Raw genomic sequence first — 21769 nt, forward strand, 5'->3', positions numbered from 1 at the left:
CATTGTACTGTACAAATAGTTCATTCATACTACCAATTTATAACAATATATTTATATAATTGATAATGTATTTAACTATAATAAATAGATACTATTCACTTATCAAATAAATTGATAAAACATATAAATACAATAATTTGATAGTATTCAAATATCAAATAAATTGATAACGCATATAACTACAATAAGATGCTACAAATAAAAATAATTATCACATGTATAAACTAAATCAAGTAATAACTGTTTCTAAAAATTAATTGCTAAATTATAAAGAAAAATAACTAACCTTTTTTCAAAAAAAAAGCAAAAAATCGCCTCCCCTCACCTCACTCAGCTGCCATGAACAGTGAGTTCACGGCAGCTTGAGGGGGGGAGGGGCTAGGGTATTTATAGGCTAGGGCCAAAGGCACCGGTTGGTTTCAATGACCCGGTGCTAAATTTTGTTCAATAGCATCGGGTCAAGGCACCAACCGGTGCCTTAGGCCTGAGCTTCTGGCAGCTGCCACGTTTCATCACCATAGGAACCGATTATTACCATCAACCGGTGCCTATAGCGCCGCCTTCATTTGGTACCGGGTGGTGGTTCAAACCGGTTCCTATGCTGACGCATTGGAACCGGTTGGAACCTCCACCCGGTGCCAATTGTCCTCCACTAGGTCGGTCGAAGGCCAAAGGTACCAGCTGCAACAGCAGCTGGTACCTTTGGCCTGGACCGATGGCCCGTTTTCTAGTAGTGGTGGTTAACAACTAAGTCTTAACATGATTCTTATTGATCAACTGGTATAATAGTATTTCACTATGAGTGCAATTTTTGAGATTATTTTTTGTTTACAAATTATTAATGATGATTATAAATATGGGGACCATGATACACAGGGTTATCAATAAAGTCTATATGGAAAAGTTTAAACCACTAATTGAGGAAGGTAATGTGTACATCATTGCAAATGTTAGAGTCACACCAGCAGCACAGAAATATCGGCCAGTGAAAAATGATAAGATACTCAACTTCTTGCCGACAACTACTCTAAAAAAGATTAAAGGATACAGAAGACATTTCAAAGTACAGTTTCAAGTTCTTCACCATAAATATGATTTCTAAAAGAATAAATGTAGACATGTACCTCCCAGGTAATATCACTGACCTTATATTTTTTTACACTTTCTCTCATTCGATGGCCATCTAATAATAATTATGTTCCATAGATGTTATAGGAGTTGCAGCACACATTGGACAAGTAGAAGAAATCAGGACAAACTTCGGAGTGACGAAAATCCATGATATTGTGCTCTTGATCGAGTAGGCTTTTAATTCTCTCTTTTAAGAAAGAACTATGAACCTTCAATGTTTGCATGCATGGAACCATCACTTCTGATGCAAAAAAAAATCTCCTATTGCACCCCTCAAACAATTTATTGAGTAGTAAGATATTTGAATATTTACGTTTTCCTATGGATATGCGTGCTGATCTTGAATTATATTATTTTTTTACTTTTAAATTTGCAGTGATCAAGAAGTTGAAGTTAGGTTTTGGAGAGACAAAGTTGAGGAAGGCGATGATAGGACAAAATCCGAAGTCATTGCAATAACATCTACAACTATGAGGAAATTTAGCAGTAAGTCTTCAGTCAAGCTCAGTCATTCAATAAGGCTAACGTCCTAGAAAAATAAATAATCGATATGTCCATAGGGTATTATTTGTCATCAACCAAAATAAAGGTTTAAATGTAAATTTACCTATTCCTGAAAGTATGGATGCATGTGAGAGGTAAAACAAATTTATACATATTATCAAAGAGATACATATTGAGGAGCATCTAAAAGGGCCAATGGAGGACCAAATGAAGTACAATAGAAGAACTTTAGAAGAATTAAATTCAGTATTGTTTGGCATGATGAACCAGGCATGTATTAGCCTTTTCAATATAGACTATACAGTTTAAAAACTTATGTACAAACGGATCATATTGTTCCTACTTATAGGATAAAATGTTTACCATTGAAGAAATAATAGATGCAATTAATGCAAGATATGGCTGGTACTACATCTCATGTAGTAGAGGTGACCGTAAGAAGCAACTTGGAAACAAGTTAGATCACTACTACATCTCATGCAGTTACTGTAGCAATTCGTTTTGTAGTGATAGACTAACTAATTAGGCTCATTAGATTTGTTTTGCAATTTACAAGCAAACTATACAATTCGTTTTTTATTTCGTCTACATTTAATACTCCATACATGTAAGATTCTTTTTCGATGTGATAGTTTTGAAATTTTGAATTTTGCGACTAAACAAGTGTCTAGTTTGTATTAAGACAGACGAGCCCGTACTAATAAATTCATGGTCAGTCAAGCTCTAGGATCCCCTTTTCAAAGCTTTCAATGCTGGTTGGTAGAATAGCCCACCTCTGAAGATGTCTGCATACAAACAACGCAAACTTGGCCAACGCCCCCAGCTTTTGAGTAGCGGAGAGCTTCATTAGAAGCTGTGCTAAACAGGTATTTCTGAGCCGGCTTTAGGCGTGAAGCCGTCCATGAAGTTCTTTTTTAATGACTGATTAATTAATTTTAAAAAATTCGTCTCACAGTTTTCAGACGAGTTATGAAATTAGATTTTTAACTATTGTTTGAAAATTTCTTCCGACATCCGGTCAAACGTCCGATGTGACACCTAGGACAAAATTTTTTGCCAACTAAACACAGCCTGATCAGTCACAATCTCAGCGTGCTATCTTCCCCCCTAATCGTTTACTTTTTGACTTTGAGTCAGTCTCATTGTGCTATCTTCCACAGCGCACTTTTTTTTTTTGGATAGGACTAAGTTCTGATTTGGCTGGAAGATGCCTCCGAGGGCAACTCCTTTATCGCATTTTCCGCAGGGCATCGAACATCCAGGACCCCACGAGCAGCCTTGGCGCAATCCGGCCTGGAGATGAGCGGGCTACTATAATTTTTGAGAAGATACTGAATTTAGCTTCTATAATTAGCTTCAGGCTTTGAGCTCATCACTTAGTCAAGATGCCGACAAAGCTGTGGAGCTTCCTTGCTGATCTGCTCTCCAAAGTCAAGATGCTGACATCCATCTTGTGCGATGTTGAACCCCGGTACAAGACTCATCAGTAACTAAGTCGATCCAGAGCATCCGCTTATTAGGATTTTGGAGGAAGATGGTTCTATGGCCCTGTTTGGGACTGCGTCTGCGACGCGTTCCAGCGGAAAAAGCAAAAGAATCCTGCCAAACGGTCTGTGGTAGACGCGTGTTCGCCAGCCGCGCACAACGCGATAAGCGAGAAAATGAACTGCAAGCTGGGAAAACGCGAGAAGTGAGGCAAGAGCTGCTTACCGCTTTTACGCAGCCCGCGTCCGCAGACCACGGTCCCAAACAGGGCCTATTGCTTCTGAAAAGATTATTCTGGCTGCAGTGGCGGACCCGAGCAGTTTTTGTATAGTCCTAGAACTACTTAGATTTTTTGCATTCTTTTGTTTACTAGTTAGATATCAACAGCTAATAAACAGCTCCCATACTACTACTTTGCAGTCGTGCTTCAAATCTCTATGTTAGGTATGCCTTAGGTTCAAGTTCTAGATCCGCCCCTGTCAGGCTGGACAGCAACTTGTAGGCATGAGTGACAAGCTTGTCCCTACTCCATGACAAATTACTGCTGCACTAAGTAAGCTATCACTGATTGATTTTGACTAGATGACTTTTGGGACAGGAGTGTTAAAATTGTTTTCTCTAAAGAAATTGGGTTTTAAATTGTCGGGGACCCACTTTGACAAGCGTCAAAAATACAAATGGCTCAGCCTTGAATACAAGGGACCGGGCCTGGGCCCTTCAGCCTTCAGGCAGGGATTTTTTTCATTTTTGTATTTAAAAAAAATTAAAATTTCAAAAATATATGGCGGTTTCGAAAAATTTCAAAACTATACCCCTGTCGCCCCTTGCCTGGGCGACAGGGGGCCTGTCGCCCTCTGGCTGGGCGATAGGACCTAAATGTAAAAAAAAATTTACATTTAGGTCCTGGCGCCCGGGACGCATTAAACAACGAACTTGTAAAATAGATATAAAATCGTAGAAAAATTGGAAAAATACAAACTCAACTTTTCTGGATTCTATGAAACAAGATCTACAACTTTTGTTATATAAAGTTTTTCATTTAATCAATGTATCTTGCTCTATTTTAAATACTAGTTTAATGCACTTTTATTTAAATATCAAGATCCATCATTTGGATGCATGTCATCTTTGGCCAGAGTGTTGCATATGGTAAGTATAGGCTTGTACAAAATTGGTAGGCCCAGAAAACATTTCTAGAATAAGTTTTTAAATTAAATCTTGCAATATGTCTAGTTTAAATGAGTTATTTATCCATGCTGCTATACTGAGTTTTAGAAGCCATAACTTTTACAGTACCATTATTTTATTTCCTAAGAGCTACAAAAAAAGTTTGGTAAATTTTAGATAAGCACAACTAGACCAAATGAATTATTTCAAATTTTTCTAGGTACAAGAACTATTTTTCTTGATTTAGTGCATTTACCTTAGTCATAATTCATTTGGTCTAGTTGTGCTTATCTAAAATTTACCAAACTTTTTTTATAACTCTTAGGAAATAAAATAATGGTACTATAAAAGTTATGGCTTCTAAAACTCAGTATAGCAGCATGGATAAATAACCCATTTAAACTAGACATATTGCAAGATTTAATTTAAAAATTTATTCTAGAAATGTTTTCTGGATCTACCAATTTTGTACAAGCCTATGCTCACCATATGAAAACACTCTAGCCAAAGGTGACCTGCATCCAAAGGATGGATCTTGAGATTTAAATAAAAGTGTATTAAACTAGTATTTAAAATAGAGCAAGATACATTGATCAAATGAAAAACTTTATATAACAAAAGTTGTAGATCTTGTTTCATAGAATCCAGAACAGTTGATTTTGTATTTTTCCGATTTTTCTACGATTTTATATCGATTTTACAAGTTCGTTGTTTAATGCGTCCCAGGTGCCATGACCTAAATGTAATTTTTTTTACATTTAGGTCCTGTCGCCCATCCAGAGGGCGACAGGCCCCCTGTCGCCCAGGCAGGCAGGGGGCGACAGGGGTATAATTTTGAAATTTTTCGAAACCGCCATATATTTTTGAAATTTTAATTTTTTTAAATATAAAAATGAAAAAAATCCTTCAAGCAGGCCAAGTCCAATTGTTTTGGGCCATTTTTCGCTTCTGGACCATTTGCTCTGGAGTCGGGCAGGCACCTTCTCCGCCCGCCCTCTGGGCTTTGGAGGGCGGAGGCTCCATCAACGACATCTTCGAGAAGCTCCGCCAAGCTCGCGCGCTGCAGCAAGAAGCTCACCTTGAGCTCCCGCGAGCTCCAGACCTCGGTGCGCCTCCTACTCCCCGGGAGCTCGCCAAGCACGCCGTCTCCGAGGCTGTCAGTCGCTCCTCACCAGGTTCACCTCATCTTAGCTTGGTCGTGGTAGCAGCAGTATGTGGGTGGTGTTGGTAAATGGTAGCTGTTAGGGATAGTGGTAGGTAGGCTCCGTTTGTCTGTTAGGGATAGTGGTAGACTGGTAGTACTAGTGATTGAAACTGGAAATGGATGGATGGTGATTTCTGTGCGCTTGTGCTGCGGTTATGATTAATTGTCGTGATGCTTTTGGAACACTGTTCGCTCATGGATCCGGAATAGCCACGGTGCTTGTTCTATGAGTGGTTTCTGCCAGAATGCGATACTCCCACTGCTCAGTTGTCGTGTGTCTGGCAGTAAACTGATGACGATTATATGCATAAATGTCAAATTTCTGGAACAAGTGTGTTGCGCGTTTGCTAGTTGCTTGTTGAAATGTCTGTGAGGGCGTCCAAATGTGAAAAATCTGCAGTGCTTCAAACCTGGAATTTCCTGCTCTTATACTCCTAGATGCATTTGCTCTGAAGGATCAAACTCTTAGACACTCCAAATTTCAGCTTCAGCTGCACTGTGGAAACTGGAGAATGGGTAAGAAGCTGTGATCTATCGACTGGCATGAGCACTTCTCTAGTGCTACTCTGGAGCTTCAAATCCTGTCGTCTGTGGTAAACTTTGCTTGACATTGTACTAGTTTCTTATGCTGTTTCAGGATTCATAAAAACATAGGCCTACTAACTGAGTACCTTGTTTGGCTTCTGTTATCCCAGGATCATGTTCCACCTTGTTTCCTGGTTACTCTTCTGATGTCAACTGCACGTAGGCTTCTCTTTCTGTTTCTGTCTTCCATTACTGGCAAACCGCGCACTTAAGAAGACCAAAATAGCTTGCAAGGTATTCATCTGGTCCAACCTTAAGCTTTGATGTTCATTGCTGTTCCACTCTGCAGAGATGTCTGTTAAAACTTCTAGGATCAACTAGTGCACGGATCGAGTGGGTGTTTCTTTCTCTTTCCTTTTCATTAGTACAAAGGGATCCTAAATCTAGAAGATGAAGTACACAGAGGGAGAGAGGGAAAAAGAGAGGTAGAGGACCTTCAATACCAGCACTTGAACTCGATCCGGCGGCCATCTCAGGTTTGTTGATGGAGATCCGCTCAAGGGCGGCGACGAGCAGTGCAGAGGCGTCGTGGGCGTAGCGTCGGAGTCGAGGACGGTGGCAGCGACGCCGATGGATCAGCGTCGATGGCGGTGGCGGTGAGTCTTCCCGCTGCTCCAGCGCCCCCTCTAGATCGGCTAGGGTTTAGGAAATGTAGGTGAGGGTACTGGCGGCGCGGCGAACCTCGTGTCGAGTGCCCCGGCCCCTCACCCCCTTTTTATTTGGCGCTGTACAACGGGGGCCCACCAACCATTAAGGGTTATGCGCCCCCGATCAAAGCGCGGATTAAGGGCCTAATAGGCCGTTGGGCCTATTAGGAAAGAGATCAATCCAACATTCTCCCCCTTGATCTCACCTTTTACTTTAACTTTATACTTTTAACTTGAAACTTTTTCCTTTAGTTGTTCCATCACAGATTAATGAATAGAGCATGCTTTATCGTCACGGTCCAAGACCGATAGACTCAACAGCTACCACACACATCACTGTTTTGAAACAAATTCTTTATCTTTTGGGTCATTTTACTCTCCAGAAATCACAGGCTTTCCCTTAAACCCATGTCGGCTATGTGTTCCATGAACACATTGGGTGGTAAGCCTTTAGTGAGCGGATCCGCAAGCATTTTCTTTGTACTTATATGCTCGGGTGTAATAGAGTGATTCTGGATTTTCTCCTTCACAACATAAAATTTTATGTCAATGTGTTTGGCAGCACCACTTGACTTATTGTTGTGAGCATAAAACACTGCTGGTTCATTGTCGCAGTACATTCTGAGTGGTCTTTGAATGCTGTCTACCACTCTTAAACCAGGTATAAATTTCTTTAACCATTCAACCTGCCCCGAGGCCTCATAACATGCCACAAATTCACCGTACATCGTCGATGATGCAGTGACGCTTTGTTTGGAGTTTTTCCACGATATAGCTCCCCCTGCGAATGTGAACACATAACCGGACGTGGACTTTCGGTCATCGATGTCCCCCGTAAAATCCGCATCTGAGTACCCTTCTATCTCTAGGAAATCGGATTTTCTGTATGTTAGCATGAGGCTTTTTGTGCCTTGCACATAACATAAAGCTTTCTTTACCATGATCCAGTGTGCCTGTCCTGGATTACTTTGATATCTGCCAAGTATCCCGGTAACAAATGCTAAGTCAGGGCGTGTACAAACTTGAGCATACTGTAGGCTTCCGACAGCTGAAGCATATGGAACCGCTTTCATTTGATCGATCTCATACTGGTTCCTGGGACATTGAAATTTACCAAATCTATCACCCTTGACTATTAGAGCAGGTGAAGGCTTGCACATATGCATACTGTACTTCTTTAGAACCTTTTCTATGTATGCCTTTTGTGATAGTCCTAATACCCATTTGTTCTATCTCGGTGAATTTCAATTCCCAAAACAAATGAAGCTTCACCGAGATCTTTCATATCAAAGTTTGAGGACAAGAATTTCTTTGTCTCCAATAGCAGACCAACATCGCTACTAGCAAGTAGAATGTCATCCACATACAGGATTAAGAAAATAAATTTTCCATTTCTGAACTTTGCATAAATGCAATTATCCTCCTCATTTTCTTTAAATCCAAATTTCCTTATGGTTTCATCAAACTTTAAATACCACTGCCTAGAGGTTTGCTTTAATCCGTAAATGGATTTCTTTAAGCGACATCCCATATGTTCTTTTCCTTTCACGACAAAACCTTTCGGTTGAGCCATGTAAACATTTTCATACAGATCCCCGTTAAGGAATGCCGTCTTTACATCCATCTGATGTAATTCTAAGTCATAATGTGCCACCAATGCCATTATAATTCTGAAGGAATCTTTACACGAAACCGGAGAAAAGGTTTCATTATAGTCTATCTCTTCTCTTTGCGTAAAGTCTTTTGCCACGAGTCGTGCTTTGAACCTTTCTATACTCCCTTTGGAGTCATGTTGGAACTTTTGGTGCAGCATCAACAGGTAGTGAAAAAAATGGCTCTTGAATCATAGGAGTAGGCACATACACCCGCTTCTCCTCAAGGTCAATTTCTCTAGGTACCATGCTCCCCTTATCATTTCATTTTCTAGAAAGACAGCATGTCTCGTTTCTACAAACTTTGTGTGTCTGTCTGGACAGTAGAAACGAAAATCTTTCGACTTTTCAGGATAATCGATAAAATGGCAGCTTACAGTTTTGGGATCCAATTTTCCAATACTTGGATTAAATACTTTAGCCTCAGCTGGGCTCCCCCAGACCCAAAAGTGAGTCAGTGAGGGTTCTCTTCCTGTCCATAGCTCATACGGTGTTTTGGGCACCGATTTGCTTGGCACTCTGTTGAGAATATAGATGGCGGTTTTTAACGCCTCCATCCACAGACTCAATGGCAGTGTGGAATAACTCATCATACTGCGCACCATATCCATCAGTGTACGGTTGCGCCTTTCAGCTACTCCATTTTGCTGAGGCTCCCCCGGTGTGGAATATTGAGCAACTATTCCTTTTACCTGTAAAAATCTTGCAAAAGGTCCAGGAGCTTGACCATAAGGGGTATGTCGACCGTAGTACTCCCCTCCACGGTCTGATCTTACTATTTTAATTCTTTTGTCAAGCTGATTTTCAACCTCAGCTTTGAATATTTTAAATTTATCCAATGCCTCAGATCTTTTTTTAATTGGATAAATGTAACCATAGCGAGAGTAATCGTCTGTGAATGTTATGAACGAATCATAGTCATCCATACTTTTCACAGGAAACGGGCCACATATATCAGTGTGGATTATTTCTAATGTTCCTGCACTTCGTTTGGCACCCTTTTTAATTTGCTTTAAAAATTTTCCTTTAATGCATTCGACGCATTGTTCAAGATTAGAGAACTCTAGCTGAGAAAGAATTTCACTCTTCACTAATCTTTCAATTATCCCCCTCGAAATATGGCCTAAACGACAGTGCCATAATTTCGATGAAGTGTCTTGAGTTCTCTTTCTTTTTTTTGTTTCTTTCTCTGACAAGGATTCATTCACATTCACATTACATACAGAATGCACTTTATCACGCATAGATAATAAATAAAGATCATTGTAAAGGAAAGCATCACCAATACAATTATTATCAAACCATAGTTCACATTTGCCATTCGCAAAATGACAACCAAAACCATCTGTGTCTAAGCGTGATACACTGATCAAGTTTTTTTGAAGCGAAGGAACAAATAAAACATCTTTTAATACAAGCATGAAACCATTAACTAGCTCGATGGAGACATCGCCAACAGCTTCCACATCTGCTTGTACTCCGTTCGCGACTTTAATGTGTCTTTCGCTTCTTAGCGTAGTCCTTGTCGAACGGAATCCCTGTAAAGAATTTGCAACATGCATAGTTGCACCAGAATCAATCCACCAAGTAGATTTAGAAAACTGTATATACAAGGATTCATTAACAAATGAAATTACATTCTCACCATTCTTTGCCATTATTATCTTTAAGTAGCCGGGACAATCTGCTTTACGATATCCCTTGTCATGGCAGTGGAAGCACTCATTTTGAGCTGGAGGGCGCTGTTGCTGATACTTCTGTGGCATAGGGACTTTGTCTTTGGCTTTAGAGGAAGAAACAGCATGAAAAGGCCTTTTCTTGTTATTATGCACAAAATTGATAGACTCACCATTCTGTTTCTTGAGTCTATCTTGCTCTTGCGCACACATGACAATTGCCTTTTCCATATTCCACTTCTCTGGCTGTGAGTTATAGTTTACAACGAACGTTGCAAACTCTTTTGGCAGAGAGACAAAAAACAGGTGCACCATAAACTCTTCCTTGAGATCCAAGTTCATTGGTTTGAGCTTGGAGATCAAGGCGCACATCCCCATGATATGATCTCTTATAGTACCGGCATTGCCATAGTACTTCTTTGTGATCAACTGCTCTATGATCTGTGTGGCATATGTCTTTGATAAACTGGTTCTTTATCTTTTCAAGATACTCTGCAGCTGAATCACACTCTCCAATTGAACCCAAAATGTTAGGATCAATTGTGTTCTTTATCACTGCCATACATTTCTTGTTGGCATTATTCCACTTTATCTTTTGGAGATCATAAGCCATCTTTAAAGGAGCATAGTCCCTTTCCTTTACCTGCCACTCAGCATCAGTGTCAGATTCCCCTCTCACTGGAGCCGGTGGCTCAGTGGGCTTTGGAGTGGTGATCATCTCATCCACCTCTCCACAGACGAAAGCAAGATCAACCTTCTTGATCCATTCGCCATAGTTGTCTCCTTTTAGAGTTGGGATGTGATTGATGAATCCCATCAAGTTCATCCCCGCTGAAAATTTCAAAGAATAGTGAGAGCATAATAACAACAATTGCATGTAATAATTCCAACGTTAGTCAAAAATAGAACATACAACTGTTTATGCAATTAAATCTATATCACCGTTGGGCAGAAATAGAAATAAATGTACAAGAACTATGAAATTACAGTATTGTAATTAACAACGTTGGTCAGAAAATTAACAATACCATAATCCTCAAAAATACTTTAAACATGCTCTGAAATTTAATTGTCTCGTTGGTTCGAATTAAATTAGAGAGCAACAATATAAACTTTGCAGCGGAAACATGTAAAAAATTCTATTTTCAGAAGCAATACTATGGACTTTTATCTCTAAACAATGTACACATTGGTGTAAAATTGAATGGAGATCAAACTATAAACAAATTCATTCAGAAAATATTATTGAAAATGCTTCTGAAAAAAGAAAAACGATTAAATCTTTTTACTGTTCATGTGGCCCAAGCACGAATTCGGCCCGCGGCGCGCCGCGCCAGGCCTTCGGCCCGACAGCCAACGGGCGGGCCACCAATCCAGCCCAGCGCGCTCGCCCACCTGGACCTCATTCGGCCCGGGACGCCGTGGAGCTCTCTCGGCTGTCGGATCTGATCCGACGGCCGGCCGCGACCCTCGCGGGATCAAAACCGGCGACGCCGGCTCTTCCCCGAAACCCTAGCGGCATTTCTCCCTCCCCCTTCTCTCTCCACGCGACGCAGCGGTGATCGAGTGCCATGGTGGCCGGGCGGAGCAGGCGGGGTGGCGCCACCGCGGCTTGCTCGCCGGCGCGCGCGCTCGCCAGCGCGCGCGCTCGCCAGAGGGTGAGCGCGCCGCCGTCGAGCTGGCCGTGGACGGAGCCATGCTCTCGAGCCCCGCGCGCGCGACCCCGGCGTCCCGAAGCGGCGAGCCGGCGGCTCCTCTGTGCCGTGAAGTCCGGCGAGCGGCGGCGCAAGCGCGTCCCGCGCACCGGTGGCGGCAGTGACGCGCAGACTAGGTAGGTCGCACGTCCTTTCATCTCTAGGGTTAGGGTTAGGGTTTCACTTTTGAGTTCGATTTGCCATCGATTCTCTCTGTTCTTTCTCTGATTCTTTCGATTCGAGTTCGAATCCACATCTACCATCTCGATCTACACTCAGTGTTGGCTCTGATGCCAATGTTAAAACTTCTAGGATCAACTAGTGCACGGATCGAGTGGGTGTTTCTTTCTCTTTCCTTTTCATCAGTACAAAGGGATCCTAAATCTAGAAGATGAAGTACACAGAGGGAGAGAGGGAAAAAGAGAGGTAGAGGACCTTCAATACCAGCACTTGAACTCGATCCGGCGGCCATCTCAGGTTCGTTGATGGAGATCCGCTCAAGGGCGGCGACGAGCGGTGCAGAGGCGTCGTGGGCGTAGCGTCGGAGTCGAGGACGGTGGCAGCGACGCCGATGGATCAGCGTCGATGGCGGTGGCGGTGAGTCTTCCCGCTGCTCCAGCGCCCCCTCTAAATCGGCTAGGGTTTAGGAAATGTAGGTGAGGGTACTGGCGGCGCGGCGAACCTCGTGTCGAGTGCCCCGGCCCCTCACCCCCTTTTTATTTGGCGCTGTACAGCGGGGGCCCACCAACCATTAAGGGTTGGGCGCCCCCGATCAGGGCGCGGATTAAGGGCCTAATAGGCCGTTGGACCTATTAGGAAAGAGATCAATCCAACAATGTCTTCCCATCCACTCTAATGTTCTTTTTATCATCTAACTGGTATCTTTAATTGAATTCTTTTGTCATGATCATACCATAAATCGTGGGCTACTGGACTTCATCTGGTGTGTCACTTGGATCATATTGAGTAAACCCAGTGACAGGATTTGAATATTTATTAATTCCCATGTCTCACAGTGCATTCGTTTGAACTCCACATATTGCCTGCTTTGTTATTGTTCGAAACTTCTGTGGTAACTTTGTTCCTGTTTTGTTCAAGATAAAAGTTAAGTGCCTGCATGGAATATGTCATATGTGGTGATATGAAACTTTTAGCAGCTATTTGTCATGAATCATGATTGACGTATTTATTTAGTTGTTGGATGCAAAATTTGTGGTGCTGGTGCTTGCAGTTGTGCCTTATTTGAGTTCGTAGCTCTCTAGTGTGGCTATGAGCTTTGAGAACTGAGTTCTTACAGAGGAACCCAGCCTATCTAATCTTGAGAATGTGCAGTGAGGCGTAAGCTGTATATCGTAATGGTACGCCCTGCCGCTGTTTAACATTTCATATTTAAGGTATCCACCTTTGAGGGCGTCAAGACCATTAGAGTTCATTTCCTGGTAGGTCGGTAGTAGTAGGTTGGCAATTGGGTGTTTGTCAGAGTTGGTTTTGATATGAGTTGTGGTGGTGCCTCTTGAACTATTTTTACTCATGGATCTGAAATATTAACTGCTTCATTCTACACGTGAGCTGAGTACTTTTCCATGATTCTATTGTACTATGTAGTGAAATTTATTACTGTTTCGTAAAAATTACATGCAGGAAGCTATTTACCTTTTTATACAGAATGGCCATTGCTGTTGTTCTATCTAGGTGCTTCAAATATAATTCCTAGTTAGTAGTTATTTTTTTCTTTCATTCTAACTTTTCTGGTGCTGTTCCATAGAAATACCATTCTCAGAAAGTTATGCCAACAACCAGATATGGCATGGTCAGTCAAGGACCATGCCCCACTACCTTCTGATTTGCTCCTATTTTGAATCTAGATGCATGAATTAGTTCAGGGGATCTGGAATATTTTGGTTTCTGATACTTTCTTCCATAGGGATGCATTTTTACTCATACATCTTATAGCCATTTTTCATTTGCCAAAAGAAAAATACTCATACTAATTACTGGAAAACTATAGATTTTTATCTGTTTGATGACATGTTACAAAACATAACTTTTATAAATCTGATGTAAACAACTGCAGATTGTTAATAATGTAATGATAGGCCTTATTCATCTCATTGAATATTCTTTTACAAAAGGCATTCTGATAAATAATTATGCTATATATTTTGTTTGTTAATACATTATTAAATGCCCTCTGTGCTTGCAGATATATATCATACGTTTGTAACCAAATGCTAATAAAAGAATAAGAGACTAAGAGAGCTTAAACATCTTAATGCATCTGCAGTTCTTTCTTAGTGATCATCTGCAGGCATCTAGCCCAATTTCAGCTCTTTATTCATCGTTGCACAAATCACTACAGAGTTATTGCTACTCCTCTATGTTCTACCATATGAGATCGGGCAAAATTGAGGTATGAATCCCTGATATGATGCATCTCAACGGCGGCATCCTGTATTAGCGCCCGCTCCCTAAGTTGTTTCTTTGAGCAGGATATTCCGAGGGCAATGGCAGAAACCAAGCAATTCTCTATTATGCTTCTTCTAGTGCTGTGATCAATATCTGCGTGGAGCCACATTGATGCATCAGCTATCTCCCAGATTCTATCCGGAAGAGCATCTTCTGAAAATTTATGTAGATCAATTGAATCCCTAAACATATCATCTGTTGGGCTCCTTCCTGTGAACATCTCAAGAAGCAATATGCCAAGGCTATAAACATCTCCGAGAGTTGAGACTGTGGAACCTTCACCATATTCTATAATTGCCCAAAAGAAAAATACTGATTAGAATGCCATGCTTATATAGGAACTAGGAATAATGATCAAGGACAAAATCAAATCAGTTTCAGTTACCTGGTGCAACATAGCCAATGGAGCCTCTTAGTCCAATTGTGCTATTGGAATTTTGCAGAGTTCTACTTGCACTTTCTGGAAGGATTCTAGATATGCCAAAGTCTCCAACTCGAACACTCATGTCTTCTGTGAGAAGAATGTTGCTTGGCTTGAGATCACAATGAACAATTGGTGGCTGACAGTGATTATGAAGATAGTCCAATGCATCCATGATATCAACAGCAATGTTTAGCCTTTGTTCTAGGCTTAGAGTATTGCTTATAGTGGGCATACCAGATTTCGGATGAAGCCAACCGTTCAAGCTACCATTGGGCATGAACTCAAAAACTAGTGCCTTAAACTCTTCATGGTGCTGATTGATGCTGGAGCAACAAGTGATGATCTTTAAGAGACAACGGTGGCGCATCCGCCTCAGTGCCTCACATTCAGCCACAAAACTTCTATTGGATCCAGATTGTTCAAGGTTAAAAACCTTCACGGCGGTGATAGTTTGCTCATCTTGAAATGTGCATTTATATACCGCTCCGAAGCTTCCTTTACCAAGTAAATTGTCTTCGGAGAATCCATTTGTTCCATTTGCTATTGTTTGGTAAGAAACTCTTCCAAATTGTTCCTCAACTATTAGTTGTTCGAATGGGCTCTTCTGCTTTCTTTTAAGCTTGTTGTGCATAAAATGTATGGAAGCAATAACAAAAGCTAAGAGCAAGAGTGCACTAGTTGTTCCAAAACCTATCTGAAGCGACCTTATTTGCCTTTTTCTATTCTTTTTCACAGATCTCATGTGGCATGGAGCTAAATGAAGCTGAGGTATTCCACCACAGAGCTCGTTGTTCCCTCTAATTGAAAAGTTACCGAAATTTTTGAAAATCCCCTCTTGAGGCACCTCCCCTTGCAGGTTGTTGAAGGACATATCCAATTCTAATAACGATGTCAAATTTTGTAGGAGCGTAGGGATTGGCCCTGACAAGATATTATGTGCTAGGTACAACTCTTGCAAGCTATGGAGAGTCCCAAGGGCATTAGGAATAGGTCCAGACAACTTGTTCACATCCAGTTTAAGTCGTATAAGCCCCTTTATATTATTTAGAGATTGAGGTATGCTTCCCTCGAATAAGTTATTGTCCAACCAAAGTTCTTGCAGCACGATGCACTCGCCTATACTTTCAGGTATCTTGCCAGACAGTTGGTTTCCTGATAGAACCAAGTAATTTAGGTTCTTCAAGCGACCAACTTCAGAAGGAAGGGGCCCTGATAGTAAATTGTAGGATAAGTCCAAGGTTGTGGAAAGTAGAGACAAGCTGAAAATCTCTGTTGGAATTAAACCGTTCAAATGGTTCTGGTCCAGATCAAGGGCTGTTAGATTCGTTAGCTTCCCTAAGCTTGTTGGAAGCGGGCCCTCCAGGTTGCTATTGTATGCATATAGTGTAGTCAACTTTGAGAGGTCTCCGATAGATGAGGGTATGACGCCTGACAAGCTAGTGTTGCACAAAAATAGTTCAATCAGGTTTCCCAGCTTGCCGATGCTATCTGGAATCACTCCGGATATAGAAGTATCACACGCACTAAAGCATTGGAGGCCGACCAGATTGCCAATGGCCGAGGTAATGCTTCCTAAGATCCCAGTGTCTTGCAAGATAAGGAGTTGTAGTGTTGCAGAGAGATTCCCTATCGAGTGTGGTATCTGCCCAGTGAAAGCTGCATTGCCGTGGATTTCTAGCTGCTGGAGCATGCTGCAGTTTGACATGGAAGCAAAGAATTCCCAGCCTTCCTTGTCGTTTGCCTCTAGCCTATTGTAACCCAAGAGAGCACGTTGCAGAGATCGCAGCCTCCCTAGCCCTCGAGGCACATACCCACTAAGCCTGTTACTCATGAGATCGAGTATTTGCAGAGAGGTGAGGTTGGAGATTGAAGCAGGTACAGGACCGGCGAACTGGTTCACAGCAAAGCTCAGAAAGCTTATGCTGGGGAACCTGCTGCTGATGTCTGCAGGAATGGCTCCGTGGAGCATGTTGGCCCGAAACTCCAGCAGCTGTAACGAAGACAAGTTGTAAAGGGACTGCGGGGGCTCACCGGAGAGGAGGTTCGAGCCGAGCACGAGGTACTGGAGGCCGGTGACGCCTCCGAGGCTCGGCGGGATCGAGCCGCGCAGCTGGTCGAACGAGAGGCCTAGGACGGTAAGTGACGATAGGTTGCCGAGCGACGCCGGAATGGAGCCGGTGAGACTGTTGTTGTACAGGCGGAGAGCCCTGAGGCGTGTCAGCCTGTTGCCGAGATCGCGGGGCACAGGCCCCCGGAGCTGGTTGAAGCTGAGGTTGATCAACTCTAGGCTGGTGCAGGAGGTCAGGTTGCCGGGGACCTCGCCGGAGAAGGCGTTCTGGCTCAGCTTGAGGCTTTGGAGGCGGCGCAGGCGGCCGAGGCTAGTGGGGATGTCCCCGACGAGCCCGTTGTTGCTCAGGTCGAGGGTCCTGAGGAACGACATGTTGCCGATGGCCGGGGAGAGGAACCCGGTGAGCCCGTGCGAGGACAGGTTCAGCGCCACCGCTCGCCGGTGCCTGCCCCCGCAGGTGACCCCCTCCCAGCTGCAGAACCCGTTGCTACTGTTCCAGGAGGCGAGCGCACTGCCGTCGCCGACCGCCGCGGCCTTGAAGGCCAGCAGTGCAGCCGCGTCGTCGGCTTGTGCAGCCACGGGTGCCGTCGAGATGGAGACGGAGAAGGATAGCAGCAGCAGCAGCAGCAGCAAGCTCATTGAGCGCATTGCCATGCTGATCTTGTGTGTATTGGTGCCAGTGTGCCACTGGGCGATGGATCGGCGATAAGTTGAAGTGCTTGGTAGGTCACGTTGCTTGATATATATATATATATATATATATATATATATATATATATATATATATATATATATATATAACTATAGTGGATCTCGTGGTCACAGGCCATCATATATGCTATATTAAAGATGTGGGGGCTTGGCTTGACTTCATGACTTGGGGTCATCAGTCTCCGCACACTCCACACGGCATGACTTGGGGTCATCAGTCTCCGCACACTCCACACGCACTACTAGAAAATCGGCTTAAGCCACCGGTTGCAAGAAGCCTTTGGTACCGGTTTTTTGAACCGGTACCCCCAAAGTGGTACCAAAGGCAGTCTTTGGTACCGGGTAAAACAACCGGTGCCTAAGCCTTCAAAATTCACGCAAAATATTCTCTTTGGTTGGGACTTGAACTCGCGACCTCTAGCCTCGCACATTGCTCCTTTACCATCTCAGCTACACAGTTGTTCTGATCGAGAAGGAGATATTTTTCTTTTAAAGTAACCAATGAATGAGACTCAGGTACCGGTTGGTGGTACCACCCGGTACCTAAGGCTCCTAAGGTAACACCAACCGGTACCTAAGGCTCGTCTATAGGTACCGGTTGGTGGTACCATCCGGTACTAATATAAAAGTTACCACCCGGTACCTAAGGAGAGCCTTAGGTACCGGTTGATAATACCAACCGGTACCTAAGGCTCATTCATAAATTTCATCCACCCCAAAAGTACCGGTATGGAGATGAACCGGTACCGGTTCATCTCCATAGCGGTACTTTTGGGGTGGACCTAAGGCTTGTTTTCTAGTAGTGACGACAGTGGTGTCCTTGTTTTCTTTTTTTCATCACCGTTTGGAACGGACACGGGGGATTAATTTTAGTCTCCATCACATGGAAATGTTTGACGCTAACTAGGAGTATTAAACATAGACTAATAACAAAACACATTCCATAGTCTCTGGGCTAATTCACAAGACAAATCTGTTAAGACTAATTAGTTCATAATTAGCTTATATCGTGCTACAGTAAACATATGCTAATTATAAATTAATTAGGCTTAATAGTTTCATCTCGCGAATCGCCATCATTTGTGCTATTAGTTTTGTTATTAGTTTATATTAATACTCCGATGTCACAATGACCTAAATTAGTTGGGAAAAATCCAGTTTACACACTCACTATCACAAAAATCTGATTTTTAACTTTCAACTACAAAACCGGATAACAAAGGCCATCCAACTATTGAAACCGGGCAAATTTAGCCCCTTAGTTGGTTTTGAAGGTGGTTTTCCATTTTGTGAGAATTAAAATATTCAATTTTAAAGAAAAATTCATAAGTAATTCATTTTAAGTCAAAAAATTACGAAATGGATATCAAAAGTTTTCTAAAAATATAACCTATCTATTGGCACAATACTTGTTAATTATTCAGATCCATTTTTATGTTTATAATATTATGATTCTTTTAGTAATACCTATTGTTTTTAATAACTAAGATTCAAATGGAGCAATAATAGATAGGTTATATTTTTTAAAAAAATTGATACTAGTTTCATATTTCTCTAATTTAAAATGAATTACTTTTGATTTTTTTTATCTAATTAGGTTTTTTTATTTTTTTTAAAAAAAAATAAAACCACATTTAAAACCAATCCAAGGGCCAACTTTGTTCGGTTTTGACAATGTTGTCCTGTTTTTTAGAAATGTTGAGTACTCTATCCTGCTTGTGGTGAGTGAATTGTCAACCGTGCGGTGTGATCGTGCGCTTGGTCTTTGGATTGCAGGTACACGGGCGTCGAGTGTCGACGGGGAGCTGCCGTGGAGGTGCTGTGGCCGATGGACCGTGCGGTGGACGGCGGTGAAGGGCAGCCGGGACCGGAGCTCGGACCGGGCGGCAGCTGTGGTGTCCACTCCTGGATCGAGGGCGCAAGCGGCGACGGAAGACGGGTTTCTTGGTTTGCATCACAAAACCAAGAAGGCGGACGGCGGTTGAAGACGCCAAGTCGTGGAGGCACGGGTGTCGGTCTCGGGACTGACGGAGGTGACGGGCGTCGACGGCATCTAGGGCCTCGCTGCGAGTGAGGAGGTGACGGGCGTCGGGTGGCGTCTAGGGCCGTCAGAAGGCCGAGGCGGGAACGGCGTCTAGGGCCACGGCGTGGAGGCGGGAATCTTCCCGCGCGTGAGGTTTTGGCGGTTTTCTCAAAACCGGCCACCTACCCGGGTTTCGCGGACCCTCCAAAACCGCGGACTGGATCTTCATCAAGACTGCGGCATCGTGGAGAAGACTTCGTTCCGAAGAAAGAACCTCGGCCGTCGGATGAGAACGTGTACAGGGGGTGCAGCAGGCCAACCGGTCTGACCGGTCCCTGGCACCGGTCTGACCGGTCTAACCAACCGGTCTGACCGGTCCAGCGTACCTGTCAGACCGGTCCCGCGGGTATAAATACCCCTTCACTTGTGTTAGGTTATTTTGCGGCTTGTGTATTTCGTCCGTGAATTGTGTTGTTCTCCAGGCCGCCGCCCCTGTGTCTCCCTCCCTCTGTTCCTCTCTTTAGAGTAGATTTTGTCCATGGATTGTTGAGACCTTGAGTGGGATTTGATTGGGAAAGGAGGCCCTATCCTCCTCGTGCCCTCTGGGCTTTTGAATCGATTCCATCCCCTTGTTTTTTTGCCCGTTTGTGATGGATTTTGGTTTCGTTTTTGGTGCACACGATTGCGATGGTTCCATGAGTTCTTTGCTGTGATTCCCGTGCTTCTAGCTCTGTCCTAAACCCTCCGGAATCACTAGCTCGTTCGAATTCGATTTCTTGAGTTCTAGAGAAAACCCCACTCCTTTTGATCTCATCCCGAAATTCTCGTGCTATAGATATCTTTAGGGTGAGATCTCTTGGGGATACGTTCTTGGGGTAGAAACGAAGCCTTCCTCCAAGTTTCATCGATTTTCGTGGTCGTTTGGTCGAGATTCATCGTTTGAATCCAAGTTTTCGGGGGTTTTCTGGGTGTCACCGGTCAGACCGGTAGGCAAGACCGGTCTGCTAGTTTTTGAACAGACTCGACCGGTCAGACCGGTCCTGTACACCGGTCAGACCGGTCCAGGCAGATTATTTCTGCAGTTTTTCCCGATTCGCTTCCGATCTGCTTCGTGGTTTTGCTCGCTCGTTCGAGGCCATTTGTGTTGGCTTAGCTTTTCCATAGCTATTCCAAACTCTGGTCAGAACGTTTGAGGGCTTGGGTGATTTTCGGGATATAGGCCGACGGTTCGAATTTCGAAGAAATTTTGATCGGCTCCCATTCACCCCCCCTTTGGTCGCCGGCTTCGGCCCCTCAATTGGTATCAGAGCTTGGTTGAGGTTTTCAGTACCTTAACCGGTTCGAAAATCACTTGGCGACCATGACGAGTCTTGGTAAGATCCCGGTGTTTTCCGGCGAGGACTATGCCTACTGGAAGGTTCGCATGAGAGCCTTCCTGCAGAGCATGGGAGCCGATGTCTGGGAGATTACCACGAACCACCTTTACGAGGTGCTTGCTGTTCGGACCACACCTCTCCAGGTGACCCAGCATGAGGCTAACGCCAAGGCCGTCAATGCCTTGTTCGCTGGCGTTTCTCGTGCGGAGTTCTCATGCGTCCAGGGTTTTCAGGAAGCCCACAAAATTTGGACATGTCTTGAGAACTACCATGAGGGTACACCTCAGGTGAAGGCCAGACTGTTCGAGACTCACCGGCGTGAGTATGAGAACTTCACACAGGAGCCGGGTGAGAGCATTGACCTGATGTTCAGTCGTTTTCAGTCGATTGTGAACAAGGTCAATGCGAACAGATCTGCTGGTGCCCTTGAGTACACAGAGCACGAGAAGGCTCTCAAGTTGCTCTACGCACTTGACCGCTCTGTGTGGGATCTCAAGGTGAACACGATCATTGAGTCTACATGCTTTGAGACTCTGACCGTGAACGAGCTTTTCAGCAAGCTCAAGGCCACGGAGGTGGATAACCAGACACGAGCCAAGCTCAATGGTGCCCCTCCTTCCAAGAGCGTCGCTCTTGTGACTGGCCCAGGTGGATCGAGCTCTAACGCTAACTCTGCTCTTGGCTTTTCTCTTGCCTCTTTGCCTTCTGTTTCAGATGAGCAGCTGGAGACGCTGGGCGACGACGACTTGTGCCTCCTGATCAGCAAGTTCCAGCGCGTCTACTACAACAGGCAGAGGAAGAAGAACCCCGGGTGCTACAACTGCGGCGATCTGAACCACTTCATCGCCGATTGTCCCAAGAAGTCCGGCGGTGGCCAGAACAACTCCTTCGACTACTTCCGCCACCGTGACCGCGACGAGGGAGGCTCCAACAAGGAGCGTCGGCGCCAGAAGTAC

The 21769-nt window shown here is 43.7% G+C and overlaps 1 protein-coding gene and 1 long non-coding RNA gene across 2 annotated transcripts; one reads left to right on the forward strand and one right to left on the reverse strand.

The window, feature by feature from the left end:
• The first annotated feature begins 5887 nt into the window (after positions 1-5887).
• On the forward strand, positions 5888-15510 carry LOC120686816. Its single transcript, XR_005680387.1, has 5 exons — positions 5888-6084; positions 6187-6310; positions 14041-14155; positions 14235-15185; positions 15371-15510. It is a non-coding gene; the product is annotated as an uncharacterized LOC120686816 (long non-coding RNA).
• On the reverse strand, positions 14049-17404 carry LOC120686815 (receptor kinase-like protein Xa21). The gene is made up of 2 exons (XM_039969023.1): positions 14597-17404; positions 14049-14499 (listed from the first exon to the last, which is right to left on the reverse strand). Exons 1-2 carry the CDS (start codon positions 17355-17357, stop codon positions 14099-14101), a joined length of 3162 nt encoding a protein of 1053 aa, XP_039824957.1. The 5' UTR covers positions 17358-17404; the 3' UTR covers positions 14049-14098.
• Positions 17405-21769: the final 4365 nt, after the last annotated feature.

This window comes from Panicum virgatum, chromosome 8N (assembly GCF_016808335.1).
Source record: "Panicum virgatum strain AP13 chromosome 8N, P.virgatum_v5, whole genome shotgun sequence".
In the NCBI taxonomy this organism is placed as follows: domain Eukaryota; kingdom Viridiplantae; phylum Streptophyta; class Magnoliopsida; order Poales; family Poaceae; genus Panicum; species Panicum virgatum.